General features: G+C 54.8%; 1 protein-coding gene across 1 annotated transcript in view; it reads right to left on the bottom strand.

Annotated features, from left to right (window-relative positions):
- The window catches only part of DCC (DCC netrin 1 receptor), a gene marked incomplete at both ends in the record, with an annotated part of 309,485 nt that extends 300,859 nt beyond the window's left edge, over window positions 1-8,626 (bottom strand). Inside the window, one exon of the mRNA XM_084278967.1 lies at window positions 8,536-8,626. Within this exon, the coding sequence (XP_084135093.1) occupies window positions 8,536-8,626 (91 nt within the window). The remainder of the gene's footprint in view (window positions 1-8,535) is intronic.
- Window positions 8,627-13,202: the final 4,576 nt, after the last annotated feature.

Genomic DNA, 13,202 nt, shown 5'->3' with positions numbered 1-13,202 from the left:
CTCCCTGTGTGCCCTGTCCTAGGGACCCTGCTTGGGCAGGGGGTTGGACCTGATGATCTCTGCAGGTCCCTTCCAACCCCTGTGATCCTGTAAAATCATTCTCATTTAGTGGATTAAAAACTTTCTCCATAGGGGAGCTGCTCCAGCCCTCTGAGCATCCCCGGGGCTCCTCTGACCCCTCTCCACCAGCCCCACATCTTCCTTGTGTTGGGCCCCAGCTCTGGGCACAGGACTCCAGCTGGGGCCTCAGGAGGGCAGAGCAGAGAGGGACAATCCCCTCCCTGTCCCTGCTGCCACCCCTCTGCTGATGGAGCCCAGGATATCAATGGGATCCTGGGAATCCCCAGGGAAATGAAGATAACTGGTCACACCATCACCTCCTCAGTGGCATCTCTGCTCTAACAAAGGTGGGAGAAGGTAGGAGAAAGGATCTTCCCTTTGGATTCAGGGCAACCTGAGGAAGAAGTTCAGCAAATATGATGAATGTGGGGGGGGAAAACCACCCAGAACTGCAACCATATGAAATATAGAGATAGGAAATATCACCTACACCCATCTCCTGAAGCACCCACCCCAGCAAGAGAACACACCCCAGCAGTCAAGGGGTAGATGGATTTGGCTCTCACCACAACCATGGCTCTGTCAGAGTGTCCTTAGAATGAAAGAAAAGCAGAGGGAAGGTTTGAAAAGCTTTTATCCCCCCTCCTCCTCTTCTTCTGAGCATCAGAAAGCAGAGAGAGGGGGGAAAAAAAAGGAAGGGAATATGGATAAAGGCCCCTCAGAGCCTTTTTAAATGTCTGTCTTCTTCTCCTGGTGCCTCTAAGGAGGAAAAAAGAATGAATATTGAAGGTAGAAACTCCAAAGAATGCTTTTGAAATGCTTTTAAAATGCTTTTGGCTTGTGAGAAGAAGAGTGTTGGGAGATTCATGCACGATCTCTGCAGTGAACAAGCCCTTTTGGGTAGCTGTGGAGTAAGGATGAAACCATTGACTCCACTTGGTACTGGCTGCTGGCCCCAAGGTGGCTCCAAATTGCTCCTGAATCAACTCCACTCATAGGGAATCATAGAATCCCAGCCTGGGCTGGGTTGGAAGGGGTCACAGAGCTCCAACCCCACTGCCACAGGCAGGGCCACCAACCTCCAAGCCTGGAGCTACACAAGGTTTGCCCAGTGCCCCAGCCAAACTGGCCTTCCACACCCCCAGGGACATGTTCAGGGAGCAACCTTCAGCTTTTAATGACAAGGTTTTGGTTGGAAAGACACATTTTACCCAATTATCTCACTTGACCTTGGCCAGAGCTGTCATGTTTCATCTAATTAGTGCTCTCAGGGCTTGAGAACCCATCACTATAGCTGCAGGTCACACCATTACCATAGGAGTTGAAGCTTCAGATGCTTCTCAAACTGAGATTTCACACATTCCCTGAACCAGATTTGGTTGCTGGATAGTTTAAGGTTCCTCCTTGAAATATTCTCCAAGGAAAAAGGCCAAGGAAGCTGGAGTAAGGCACTGAAAAATGGGCAGTGGGCAGCTACACCAAGGGCAAACAGGTCTGGCTCAGGAGTTACCAGCATGGGATGGGATGGGATGGGATGGGATGGGATGGGGAATGGGGAATGGGATGGGGATGGAGAATGGGATGGGGATGGGGAATGGGATGGGGAATGGGATGGGGAATGGGATGGGGAATGGGATGGGGAATGGGATGGGGATGGGTGGATCAGGCTGCCTGGACCTTGAGGGCAGCACCCAAACATCACACAGAACCCCAAGGTTGGAAAAGACCTTGAAGATCATCAAGTCCAACCAATCCCATCCCAAGCTGAACCAGATCCCTGAGCACCTCATCTCCCCCCAAGCAGGGATGGGGACTCAACACCCTCTCTGGGCAGCCCCTTCCAGCCCCTCAGAACTTCCCCCTAAGGTCTCATCTCCCCCTTCCCTCCTCCAGCTTCACTCCAGCCCCCTTGTCCTGCCAGTCTCTGCCCTTTAACAAGCTGATTCCCCTCCTGTTCTTGGGGTCCCTTCAGGGACTGGGAGGCTGCAGTGAGGTCCCCCCACAGCCTTCTCTTCTCCAGGCTGAGCCAGCCCAGCTCCCTCAGCCTCTCTCCATAGGGGAGCAATCAGAGAATCATCAAATCCCAGCCTGGGCTGGGTTGGAAGGGACCCCAAGGGTCACAGAGCTCCAACCCCCTTGTCACAGGCAGGGACACCAACCTCCAAGCCTGGATCTCCACAAAGTTGCCAGCACACCACCTGAAGCCTCCACTGACTGGCAGAAGGTGTATAGAAGGTGGCCACCAGGCTGTGAAACTATTATTATGATGATTATATAAATGATAAAAAAAGATCAACTAGGAGACAGTCAACTCATTACAGAGCTCTTCTGGTGATTGAAGAGCTGACCTTAGCCCAGCTCATCTCCAGAGCCTCTTGAAAAGAGTCCTAACCCTGTAATTTCTCAAGCTCTCCAGCCACTCCCCAACAAGCACCCTCACCTCCTCACAGATGTAGGATCATCTACTCATCCCAAGGTACATCCATGTCATGCAAGCACCACCCTCCTGATTAAATGTCCAACTCTACTCCTCTCTCCAAGGAAATATCTTCAGTAACAGAGGTGGACAGGGCTTGTTTCACCACCCAAGAAGCTACAAGCACAGAGCAGGAGTGATTCTGCTTCATTTTCAGTATCTCCTTAGCTGGAAGGGATCCCTAAGGATCATCCTGACTCCACACAGGGCTTGAGAATGGGACTGAGGGCATCATCCAGCTGGTTCTTGACCTCACTGGGACCACTTCCCCTGTTCCACTGCCCAACCAGCAGTGCAGAACCTCTGCCCAACACCCAACCTCAACCATCCCTGGTGCAGCTTCACCCTGTGTCCTTGGGTTCCATCCCTGGTCCCCAAAGAGAGGAGATTGGTTCCTACCCCTCCCCAGACCACCATGAGGTCTCCCCTCAACCTTCTCTTGTCCAGGTTGAATCAACCCAGGGACTTCACCCTCTCTTCATCAAACTTCCCCTCCAGACCCTGGCAGGGCAGGGGAGGTGGGGAGAAGGGCTCCCCTCAGCCTCCTCTTCTCCAGGCTCAACACCCCCAGCTCCCTCAGCTGCTCCTCAGAGGATTCACCCTCCAGCCCCTTCCCCAGCCTGGTTGCCCTTCTCTGCACTCACTCCAGGACCTCAATGTCCTTCTGATGCTGAGGAGCCCAGAACTGGACCCAGCACTCCAGCTGCAGCCTCACCAGTGCCCAATCCCACCCCAGCCCTACTGGCCACACTGGGTCTGCCACAAGCCAGGATGCCATTGGCCTTCTTGGCCACACTCATGGTGAGTGTGGGGTCACCCAGCACCCCCAGGTCCTTCTCTGCCTGACAGCTCTCCAGCCAGTCTCCCCCAGCCTGGAGCTGCTGGGGGTTGTTGTGTCCCATGTGCAGCACTCTGCCCTTGGCCTTGTTAAACCTCATCCCCTTGGGCTCAGCCCATCAATCCAGCCTGGCCAGACCCCTCTGAAGAGCCTCCCCACCCTCAGGCAGATCAACACTTGAGGTTCTCCACTCATCTTAAAAAAAAGCTGTGTAACATCAAGTATCCTTTGCCCCCACCCTGTAGAGAAGACCCCAGCAGCTTTCCAACCACAGAACTGGTCCAACACACTATGAACTTCATCCAAAGGGATGGGGAGGAGAAGATAAGCAATAAAAGGAGATTTCTTTCCCCCCAGGATCAGGACTGGTAACAATTTAAGCCAACTCCCCATCAAACATATAAGGGAGGATCAGAAAAGTTGGGTGGGGAGCCAGTAAATGGCCCAAACACTGGTCCTGATGCTGGTTCTTTGCCAACCACCTGAGCCCAGGTCAGTTCACCCAAGAAATACCATCTTGTGGGACCTATTTTTTGGGAGATGAATTCCCTTGGGTAAATTTGGAAGCTTCAGGAAGAGGAAAGAGTGGTGGTGATGCCTTCTGGAGGAGTGAGGAACCAACTGCTCTACACCCTACAGACTTGAGGGCTGAAGACTTGAAGAGCTGAAGACTGCAGACTTGAAGAGCATCATCCTGAGATGATGCTCTTGCTGTGGGCAGGAGCATCTCCATCCAGCCTAATTGCCACAAACCTCATCAATCAAGGACTAATGGCCACAAACCTCATCAATCAAGGGATTTGAGGTGACAAACCTGAGGTGAGAAGCCACCTACAGGGAACCTTGAGGTCCTATCATCCCTAGAGCTGCACAGTGACACAGCTAAGCCTTCTCTTAACTTAGGATGGAGGGGAACCAGCCAGTTTTGCATGGTGAGGTGGTAAAACACCAGGAATGGGCCAATTCTTCTCAGAGTTTATTCAGATTCACACATTTCCTGGAGCTTCTCCAACCTTTTCCAGCAAGACTGGAAGTGCAAACCCACTGCTGAGTTGCAGCACATAGGAAAGACTCAGTTATGGGGCATTATTTTCCTCTCCTAGCATTTAAAGGATCAGTACTGGCCCTCTAAAAGTCATCTGGTGATGAATCCATACACTGAGCATCTGAGGAATGACTCTGAAAGGGTCCTTTTACTTGTCACCTCACTAGATTGACAGCTGTCTCCTGGTAGAAGAGGCCAACTTGGCCATCACAGGCAACATGTGCTTCAGGACTGAGCTCAGCTCACTACAGGAGGGTGTTAAACCACAAGCTGCTGGGGAACAGCAGCTCATGGACAGCACTGACCTTCTCCCAGCAACATGGGAGGGAGGATGAGGAGGTAGAACAAAGGTAAAAGCCTGGCTGGGCTGGGCAAGAAAAGCATTTGCTCCTCCATCTCCACCCAGGGAAATCACAGGGGTTAGAAGGAACCTCTGGAGAGCATCTAGTCCTGCTAGAGCAGGGTCACCATGAGCAGCCTGCACAGGGCAGCACCCAGGATTAAGGGGTTTGAGTGTCTCCAGAGATGGAGACTCCCTGACCTCCCTGGGCAGTTTGGCTCAGTGCTTTGCCACCCTCCAAGGAAAGAAGCTGGAGAAGCCAGATCTGTTCCCAGTGAGGCATCCCAGGGGCAGAACAGAGGAGTAGGAGAACCTCCCTCAAGCTGCTGCCCACATTTCTCTTGGTAGACCCCAGGATGTCTCTCTTGGCCAGGAGAACACAGCTCTGGCTCACAGCTGACCATGCAAGGTCAGCACAGGAGCTCTGAACTTCAGCTCAGATGGGTGGTGATGTGAAGAACTCACCTGGATTGCAAGCTGCACCTGGAAGAAGCAGTCCTCCAGCCTTCCTTCTCTCAATCTGAGAAGCTGAGATGGTTTTATTAACCCTTTGGGTCCTCAAAGCCCTCATTTGAAGACCACAACCCTGCTTGGAATCTGTGCAACCAAGCCCTTACAGGTCCTGTCAACCTAAAACAGGCAACCAAAGAAGGGTTCAGGCAACCAGAAGATCTTGATGGCACCTCTTGAGTCCTGGGAACAGCCCTTTCTTGGTAAAGTTTGTCTCAGGAAGGACAAGGGAGCAGCAATCAGGGATAAATAGGTGAAATCATGATGATCACCACGATCTCCTGACTTGAAGCCACTGTATCCATAGGGATGTGGAGAAGGAGGGAGGGGAGGGAGTGAGAATAAAAGAAGATACAACCCAAGAAAAGCTGGAGGCTGAAATATTCACCCAACTATAGGAAGGAGACAACTCCTCAAGTGCAAATTGCCCTCTCTTGCCTCAGCTCAGCCTGTGGTGAGCCACATGAGGTGGCTCCTGTGCCTCCCAACAGGCAAGGCCACCGCAGAGGATGTGAAAGAGATGCTGTGACAGGTCACCAGTGATTTATACTGCACCACTCTGAGAAGTGATTGCTTGGAGTAGCCACAGGGATCCACCCCTTGGGCTCTGACACGCTGCAGGAACGCTGGGTTCTCAGCAAGATCAGAGATTACCCACCAGAGAAACCATTCATTAAAAAAACCCCACACCCTTGGAGATGATTGAGTTCAATTCCCACCTTCAGTAATAAAAAGGGAAAGTATTTTGGGGTTACTTAATAGGTCCAGACTAGCCCTAAAATGGTCAAACACGACATGATTTCCACCTGCCTTTATCAGGGACGTGGTTTCTTGCCATAGTGTCTTCCCAAAATGGCCAACACTGGTGATCTCCTCGTGGTTTTAACCATAAAAAGTCCAACATCATGCTTTACCTTCTGTCCCACCACCCCAAAACCCAGTTTGCCCTTCATATACCACGACAGCCAAGCGTGGGGACCTCACACCAGGCGCTGTGACGCGTGGATGCGCCGCCGCCCTTCGGTACCCAAGTTTGGAACGCTCTCCTCCTACACCCTGATGGTACCTTGGGTAAAGAGGAAAAGAGGAGTCAACCCCCTCATTGTGCAGCATCTCCAGGAGCCCTTTGTTAGCCACACTCCCCTGCCCTGCTGCACAGGGACCGTGCTGGGCACAGCGGGCTGCTCATGCCTCCTACCCACGATGGGTCAGCCTATGGGAGGAGTGAAACCACCACAAGGAAGAGGGCAAAGACCTCAGCCTTTTCCCCCCTTCAGAGGGGGGTTATCTCCACTCAGGATAGTGACAGGGTTGATGGGGAAAAGCACAAACTCATCACAGCTCCCAGGGCTTCAACGCTGGGAAAACTTTGCCCATTTGCAGCGAGCGAAGCGCAGCCGGAGGGGTGGAAGGAATGGGGAGGAAAGCAAAGCTGCTCACCTTCTAAATCAGCTCCAGAATGGGGTATGAAACCCATCAAGCTGCTGGAAAGCAGCCTGGTTTTTAACTCCTAGCACAAAACAATCCTGCTGCTAAAGGGTTTGCAGCACGTTTGGCCCCTGACACAGCACACAGCTCTGCTCGCGCGCAGAGGCTCCTCTCTCTCCATCCCCTCCAGCCTGCAAGTCAATCATCTCCCAGGAAAGGAGGATCACTGCCATGTCTTTCCCATTTCCCAGCCTTTTAAGCTGGAAAAAACGAGACCAGACACCTATTCATCCCCCCCCAACCCCCCCCCCCACTACTCACACTGCTGAGGTCCCAACCTTCCCTGCAAGTCATGGCAGAGGACAATGCTGGGGGACACAGGCTGGCACCCAGCTCATCCAAATTCAACCTCCTGCTTTGAGAGAGAAGCATCTCCCAGTTGATTTACCAACTCCCCCCAAAACCCCAAGCAAGATACACCCCATTCCCATAAAGCCAGCACCACCACCTCCACAAGCAATAGACCCACATAGAGCCAAAGACCTGGACTTTCCCCAGTAGCTCCCTCCAAGATGGGGATGTTGGGTAATTTTTCCTCCAGAATTCCTTCTATTTTTTTTTATTTAGGGGGGTGATTCTTCCTGAGAACACTTTGCACATCCCACTTTCCCCCCCCCCCCTCATCCATCACAACCCCCTGCTTCAACGCCGGCGCGCGCGGCGCGGGGAGTTGGTCCCCATTGTTCCTCCATCGCCGCCGTTGGAAGCTGCGTGTGCACAGATGTCTGCTCAGCTCCTTTCTTTTTAGTTTGCCTAATTGTTTATTCTTTTTTGGGGGGGGAGGAAGGAGCCTCCACTTTCCTTCTTCTCAAGGTTTACTCTCCCTGAAGCTGCTTTTCTTGTGGAGAGCAAGGGAAAGGAATGAGATGATTTCCTTGAGCGCATCACCCGCCACCATCCACTCCTGCTTGAATCCAAGCTGCACTTTCTTAGTTCCTAACACTTCTGGGCTCACACTCTCTCATCTCCTTCCTCCCTTTTGAAAGGAGACACCATGAAACCTTCCTCTACCTCCTTCCCTCACCGCATCACATCCCCCCCCCCCTCCTCTTCCTCACCCCTACCCCTTGGGTTCTACAGCCAAGTGAGTCGGTTGGTTTTCATCCCCCCCCCCCTCCCTCCCCAAAAAATGCTTGGGAAGTGAAGCTTTAAGAGAGTTGGAAGATGCTTTGCAGCTTGCTGCAGCTTCTGCTGGGGTTTTATCCCTTTCCCCTCCACCCCTCCCTCCCTTCCCTTCTTGTTTCCAGCACATAACCCCCCCTAAATAAAAAGCTCCAGGCAAACCACAAACAGGATCAGGTGCAAAAGGGAAAGGGAACTAAACCTTAACCCATCCCAGCTGTACACACACTTTACACACCTATTATGCCACCTCCTGCTACGTTTCTCCTCTGGTTTTACCATGGATTTCCTTCTTTTCAGGGCTGCCCTTTCTCTCTGAGGCTGCTCAAGGAGCTTCTAAACACGGTTTTTCTCTCCCCCCCCTCCTTTGACATCAAGGGAGAAGTGATGTAAAAGCTCAGAGCAGCGAGTAAAAACAACAACAACCCCCCCTTCCACACACATATATATATATTTATATATACACACACCCCACCACCTCCTAAAAAACCAAACCATGGTGGAAAAGAGGGGGGGGGGAAAGTCCATTAGCACAAGAGAAATAGGAGCATGGCTTTGGGATGCAGAGAATAAAACATCATCCCCCCCCTCAATCCATCCCCACACACACCTTAAAATAACCTCCAGGAAGCAAAAATAAAGCAGAATTGACTTACCAGAGACTTGAAGATGCAGGTTGGTCAGAGTAAAACCCAAGAGGAATAAAACCAGCTTTGGTACCCAAAGATATCCAAGACTATTCTCCATATTTCAACACACACACCTCCAGCTTCGGGTCTTAAGCACCAGCAGCAGCCACACATGCACCAACAGTCCCTTCTTCTTCTTCTTCTTCCTCCTCCTCCTCTTTATCCCTCTCCTCTTTTTGGGGTCCCTTCTGTCAGGGATCAGCCAAAGGGATGCGGAGGGAGGTTAAAAAGTTGCATTCAGTCCAAGGAAAGATTCCCAAGAGGTAAAAAGGGGGAACTAACTCAAGGAGCTGGGGAAAGATGGGGAAGGGTCCTCCCACCGTTGGGTAACCATAAGGATGAATAATCCAAACGTTTCCCCCACACACAAGAAAATAAAAAGAGAAATTGAAGAAAGGAAAAGAAAAAAATTAAAATAAGAAAAAATTTCGAAGAGAAAAAGCCTGTGGAACTGAAAAAAATTTAAAAACCAGCGAAGAAAAAAAGCAAAAAAAAAAAGCTTAAAAAAGGCATCCGGAGTGCATCAACCGAGCGGCGGCGGCTCCATGTCCAACGCTGCGGGAAGTAGGGGGAGAAAAAATCGGAGGAAAGGATGGAGCCGAGGAAAGAAAATGCTCCAAAAAATACCCGGTGAAGAGGGAGAAAAAAACGGGATGCGGTGGGGGGGTGGTTGTGGCTCCCTCCAGCCGGGGGCTGGAGGCGGCTGCGGCGGCGTCTCACTTGTTAACGGGCGCTGCCGGCCGCAGCCTGCGAGCCCGGCCGTGCAGCCAGGGCTGCCGTGGGGGGTGGGGAAGGAGGAGGAGGAGGAGGAGGAGGAAGGAGGAGGAGGGAGGACGGGCCCGGCTGCGGCCGCCGCAGAGCCCCGCAAGGGGGTGCGGGCGCCCTCTGGGGGCGGCTCGGGGAACAGGCGGCCCTGGGTCCCTGTGTCTGTCTGTCCCTGTGTCCCTGTGTCCATCTGTCCCTGTGTCCCTGTGTCCCTGTGTCCCCGTGTCCTGTGTCCCTTTGTCCCTGTGTCCTGTGTCCTGTGTCCCTGTGTCCCTGTGTCCATCTGTCCCTCTGTTCCTGTGTCCCTGTGTATCTGTGTCCCTGTGTCCCTGTGTCCCGAGTCCCTGTGTCCCTGTGTCCTGTGTCCCTCTGTCCCTCTGTCCCTCTGTCCCTGTGTCCCTCTGTCCCTGTGTCCCTGTGTCCCTGTGTCCCTCTGTCCCTGTGTCCCCGTGTCCCCGTGTCCCCGTGTCCCTCTGTCCCTGTGTCTCTGTGTCCCTGTGTCCCTGTGTCCCTCTGTCCCTGTGTCCCCATGTCCCCGTGTCCCCGTGTCCCTCTGTCCCTGTGTCTCTGTGTCCCTGTGTCCCTCTCTCCCTCTCTCGCTCTGTCCCTGTGTCCCCGTCTCCCTGTGTCTCTGTGTCCCTCTGTCACTCTGTCCGTCTGTCCCTGTCTCCCTGTGTCTCTGTGTCCCTGAGTCCCTGTATCCCTGTGTCCCTCTGTCCCTGTGTCCCTGAGTCCCTGTGTCCCTGTGTCCTGTGTCCTGTGTCCCTTTGCCCCTGTGTCTCTGTGTCCCTGTGTCCCCGTGTCCCTGTGTCCTGTATCCCTGTGTCCCTGTGTCCCTTGTCCCTCTGTCCCTGTGTCCTGTGTCCCTGTGTCCCTGTGTCCTGTGTCTCTGTGTCCCTCTGTCCCTCTGTCCCTGTGTCCCTGTGTCCTGTGTCCCTGTGTCCCTCTGTCCCTGTGTTTCTGTGTCCCTGTGTGCCTCTGTCCCTGTGTCCCTGTGTCCCTGTGTCCCTGTGTCCCTGTGTCCCTCTATCCCCGTGTCCCTGTGTCCCTGTCCCTGTGTCCTCTGTCCCTTTGTCCCTGTGTCCCTGTGTCCTGTGTCCCTGTGTCCCTCTATCCCTCTGTCCCTCTTCCGTGTGTCCCCGTGTCCCTTTGTCCCTGTGTCCCTGCATCCCTGTGTCCCCGTGTCCTGTGTCCCTGTGTCCCTGTGTCCTGTGTCCCTGTGTCCCTTGTCCCTCTGTCCCTGTGTCCTGTGTCCCTCTGTCCCTGTGTCCTGTGTCCCCGTGTCCCGTGTCCCCGTGTCCCTCTGTCCCTGTGTCCCGTGTCCCTGTGTCCCTGTGTCCCTCTGTCCCTCTGTCCCTGTGTCCCGTGTCCCTGTGTCCCTGTGTCCTGTGTCCCTGTGTCCCTTGTCCCTCTGTCCCTGTGTCCTGTGTCCCTCTGTCCCTGTGTCCTGTGTCCCCGTGTCCCGTGTCCCCGTGTCCCTCTGTCCCTGTGTCCCGTGTCCCTGTGTCCCTGTGTCCCTCTGTCCCTCTGTCCCTGTGTCCCTGTGTCCCTCTGTCCCTGTGTCCCTGCATCCCTGTGTCCCTGTGTCCCTCTGTCCCTGTGTCCCTGTGTCCCTGTGTCCCTGTGTCTCTGTGTCCCTGTGTCCCTCTGTCCCTCTGTCCCTGTGTCCCCATGTCCCCGTGTCCCCGTGTCCCTCTGTCCCTGTGTCTCTGTGTCCCTGTGTCCCTCTCTCCCTCTCTCGCTCTGTCCCTGTGTCCCCGTCTCCCTGTGTCTCTGTGTCCCTCTGTCCCTCTGTCCCTCTGTCCCTCTGTCCCTGTGTCCTGTGTCCCTGTGTCCCTGAGTCCCTGTGTCCGTCTGTACCTGTGTCCCTGTGTCCCTGTGTCCTGTGTCCCTCTGTCTCTATGTTCCTGCATCCCTGTGTCCTGTGTCCCTGTGTCCCTGTGTCCCTGTGTCTCTGTGTCCCTGTGTCCTGTGCCCTGTGTCCCTCTGTCCCTCTGTCCCTCTGTCCCTGTGTCCTGTGTCCCTGTGTCCCTGTGTCCTGTGTCCTGTGTCCCTGTGTCCCTCTGTCCCTGTGTCCTGTGTCCTGTGCCCTGTGTCCCTGTGTCCCTCTGTCCCTGTGTCCCTGTGTCCTGTGTCCTGTGTCCCTTTGCCCCTGTGTCCCTGTGTCCCTGTGTCTCTGTGTCCTGTGTCCCTGTGTCTCTGTGTCCCTGTGTCCCCGTGTCCCTGTGTCCTGTATCCCTGTGTCCCTGTGTCCCTTGTCCCTCTGTCCCTGTGTCCTGTGTCCCTGTGTCCCTGTGTCCTGTGTCTCTGTGTCCCTCTGTCCCTGTGTCCCTGTGTCCCTGTGTCCTGTGTCCCTGTGTCCCTCTGTCCCTGTGTCTCTGTGTCCCTGTGTGCCTCTGTCCCTGTGTCCCTGTGTCCCTGTGTCCCTCTATCCCTCTATCCCCGTGTCCCTGTGTCCCTGTCCCTGTGTCCTCTGTCCCTTTGTCCCTGTGTCCCTGTGTCCTGTGTCCCTGTGTCCCTCTATCCCTCTGTCCCTCTTCCGTGTGTCCCCGTGTCCCTTTGTCCCTGTGTCCCTGCATCCCTGTGTCCCCGTGTCCTGTGTCCCTGTGTCCCTGTGTCCTGTGTCCCTGTGTCCCTTGTCCCTCTGTCCCTGTGTCCTGTGTCCCTCTGTCCCTGTGTCCCCGTGTCCCTCTGTCCCTGTGTCCCGTGTCCTGTGTCCCTGTGTCCCTGTGTCCCTGGGGCCTGTGTCTCTGTGTCCCTGTGTCCCCCTGTCCCTGTGTCCCTGTGTCCTGTGTCCCTCTGTCCCCGTGTCCCTGTGTCTCTGTGTCCCTGTGTCCTGTGTCCCTGTGTCCCTGTGTCCCTATGTCCATGTGTCCCTGTGTCCTGTGTCCCATATCCCTGTGTCCCTGTGTCCTGTGTCCCTCTGTCCCCGTGTCCCTGTGTCTCTGTGTCCCTGTGTCCCTGTGTCCCTGTGTCCCTCTGTCCCTCTGTCCCTGTGTCCCTCTGTCCCTGTGTCCCTCTGTCCCTCTGTCCCTGTGTCCCTCTGTCCCTGTGTCCCTGTGTCCCTGTCTCCCTGTCTCCCTGTGTCCTTGTGTCCCTGTGTCCCTCTGTGCCTCTGTCTCTGTGTCCCTGTGTCCCTCTGCCCCTGTGCCCTGTGTCCTGTGTCCCTGTGTCCTGTGTCCCTGTGTCCCTCTGTCCCTGTGTTCCTGTGTCCTGTGTCCCTGTGTCCCTGTGTCCCTCTGTCCCTGTGTCCCTATGTCTCTGTGTCCCTGTGTTCCCGTGTCCCTGTGTCCCTGTGTCCCTCTATCCCTGTGTCCCTGTGTCCCTGTGTCCCTGTGTCCCTCTGTCCCTGTGTCCCTGTGTCCCTGAGTCCCTGTGTCCCTGTGTCCTGTGTCCCTCTGTCCCTCTTTCTTTGTGTCCCTGTGTCCTGTGTCCCTGTGTCCCTGTGTCCCCGTGTCCCTCTGTCCCTGTGTCCCTGTGTCCCTGTGTCCCTGTGTCCCTCTGTCCCATGTCCCTGTGTCCCTGTGTCCCCGTGTCCCCGTGTCCCTGTGTCCCTCTGTCCCTCTGTCCCTGTGTCCCTGTGTCCCGTGTCCCCGTGTCCCTCTGTCCCTGTGTCCCTGTGTCCCTGTGTCTCTCTATCCCTGTGTCCCTGTGTCCCTGTGTCCCTGAGTCCCTGAGTGCCTGTGTCCTGTGTCCCTGTATCCCTGCCCATATACCTGTTTCCCTGTGTCCCTGTGTCCCTGCCCATATTCCAGCCTGTGTCCCTGAGTCCCTGTGTCCCTGTGTCCCTGTATCCCTGCCCCTATCCCTGTGTCCCTGCCTGTATCCCAACCCATATCCCTGCCCTCAGCCCCAGCCGGGGGTTGTAC

This window comes from Gallinula chloropus, assembly GCF_964237585.1.
Source record: "Gallinula chloropus genome assembly, chromosome: Z".
NCBI classification, from domain to species: Eukaryota; Metazoa; Chordata; class Aves; order Gruiformes; family Rallidae; genus Gallinula; species Gallinula chloropus.
Note: the sequence above shows the minus strand (reverse complement) of the source record. Positions and strands in the feature narration are given on the sequence as shown.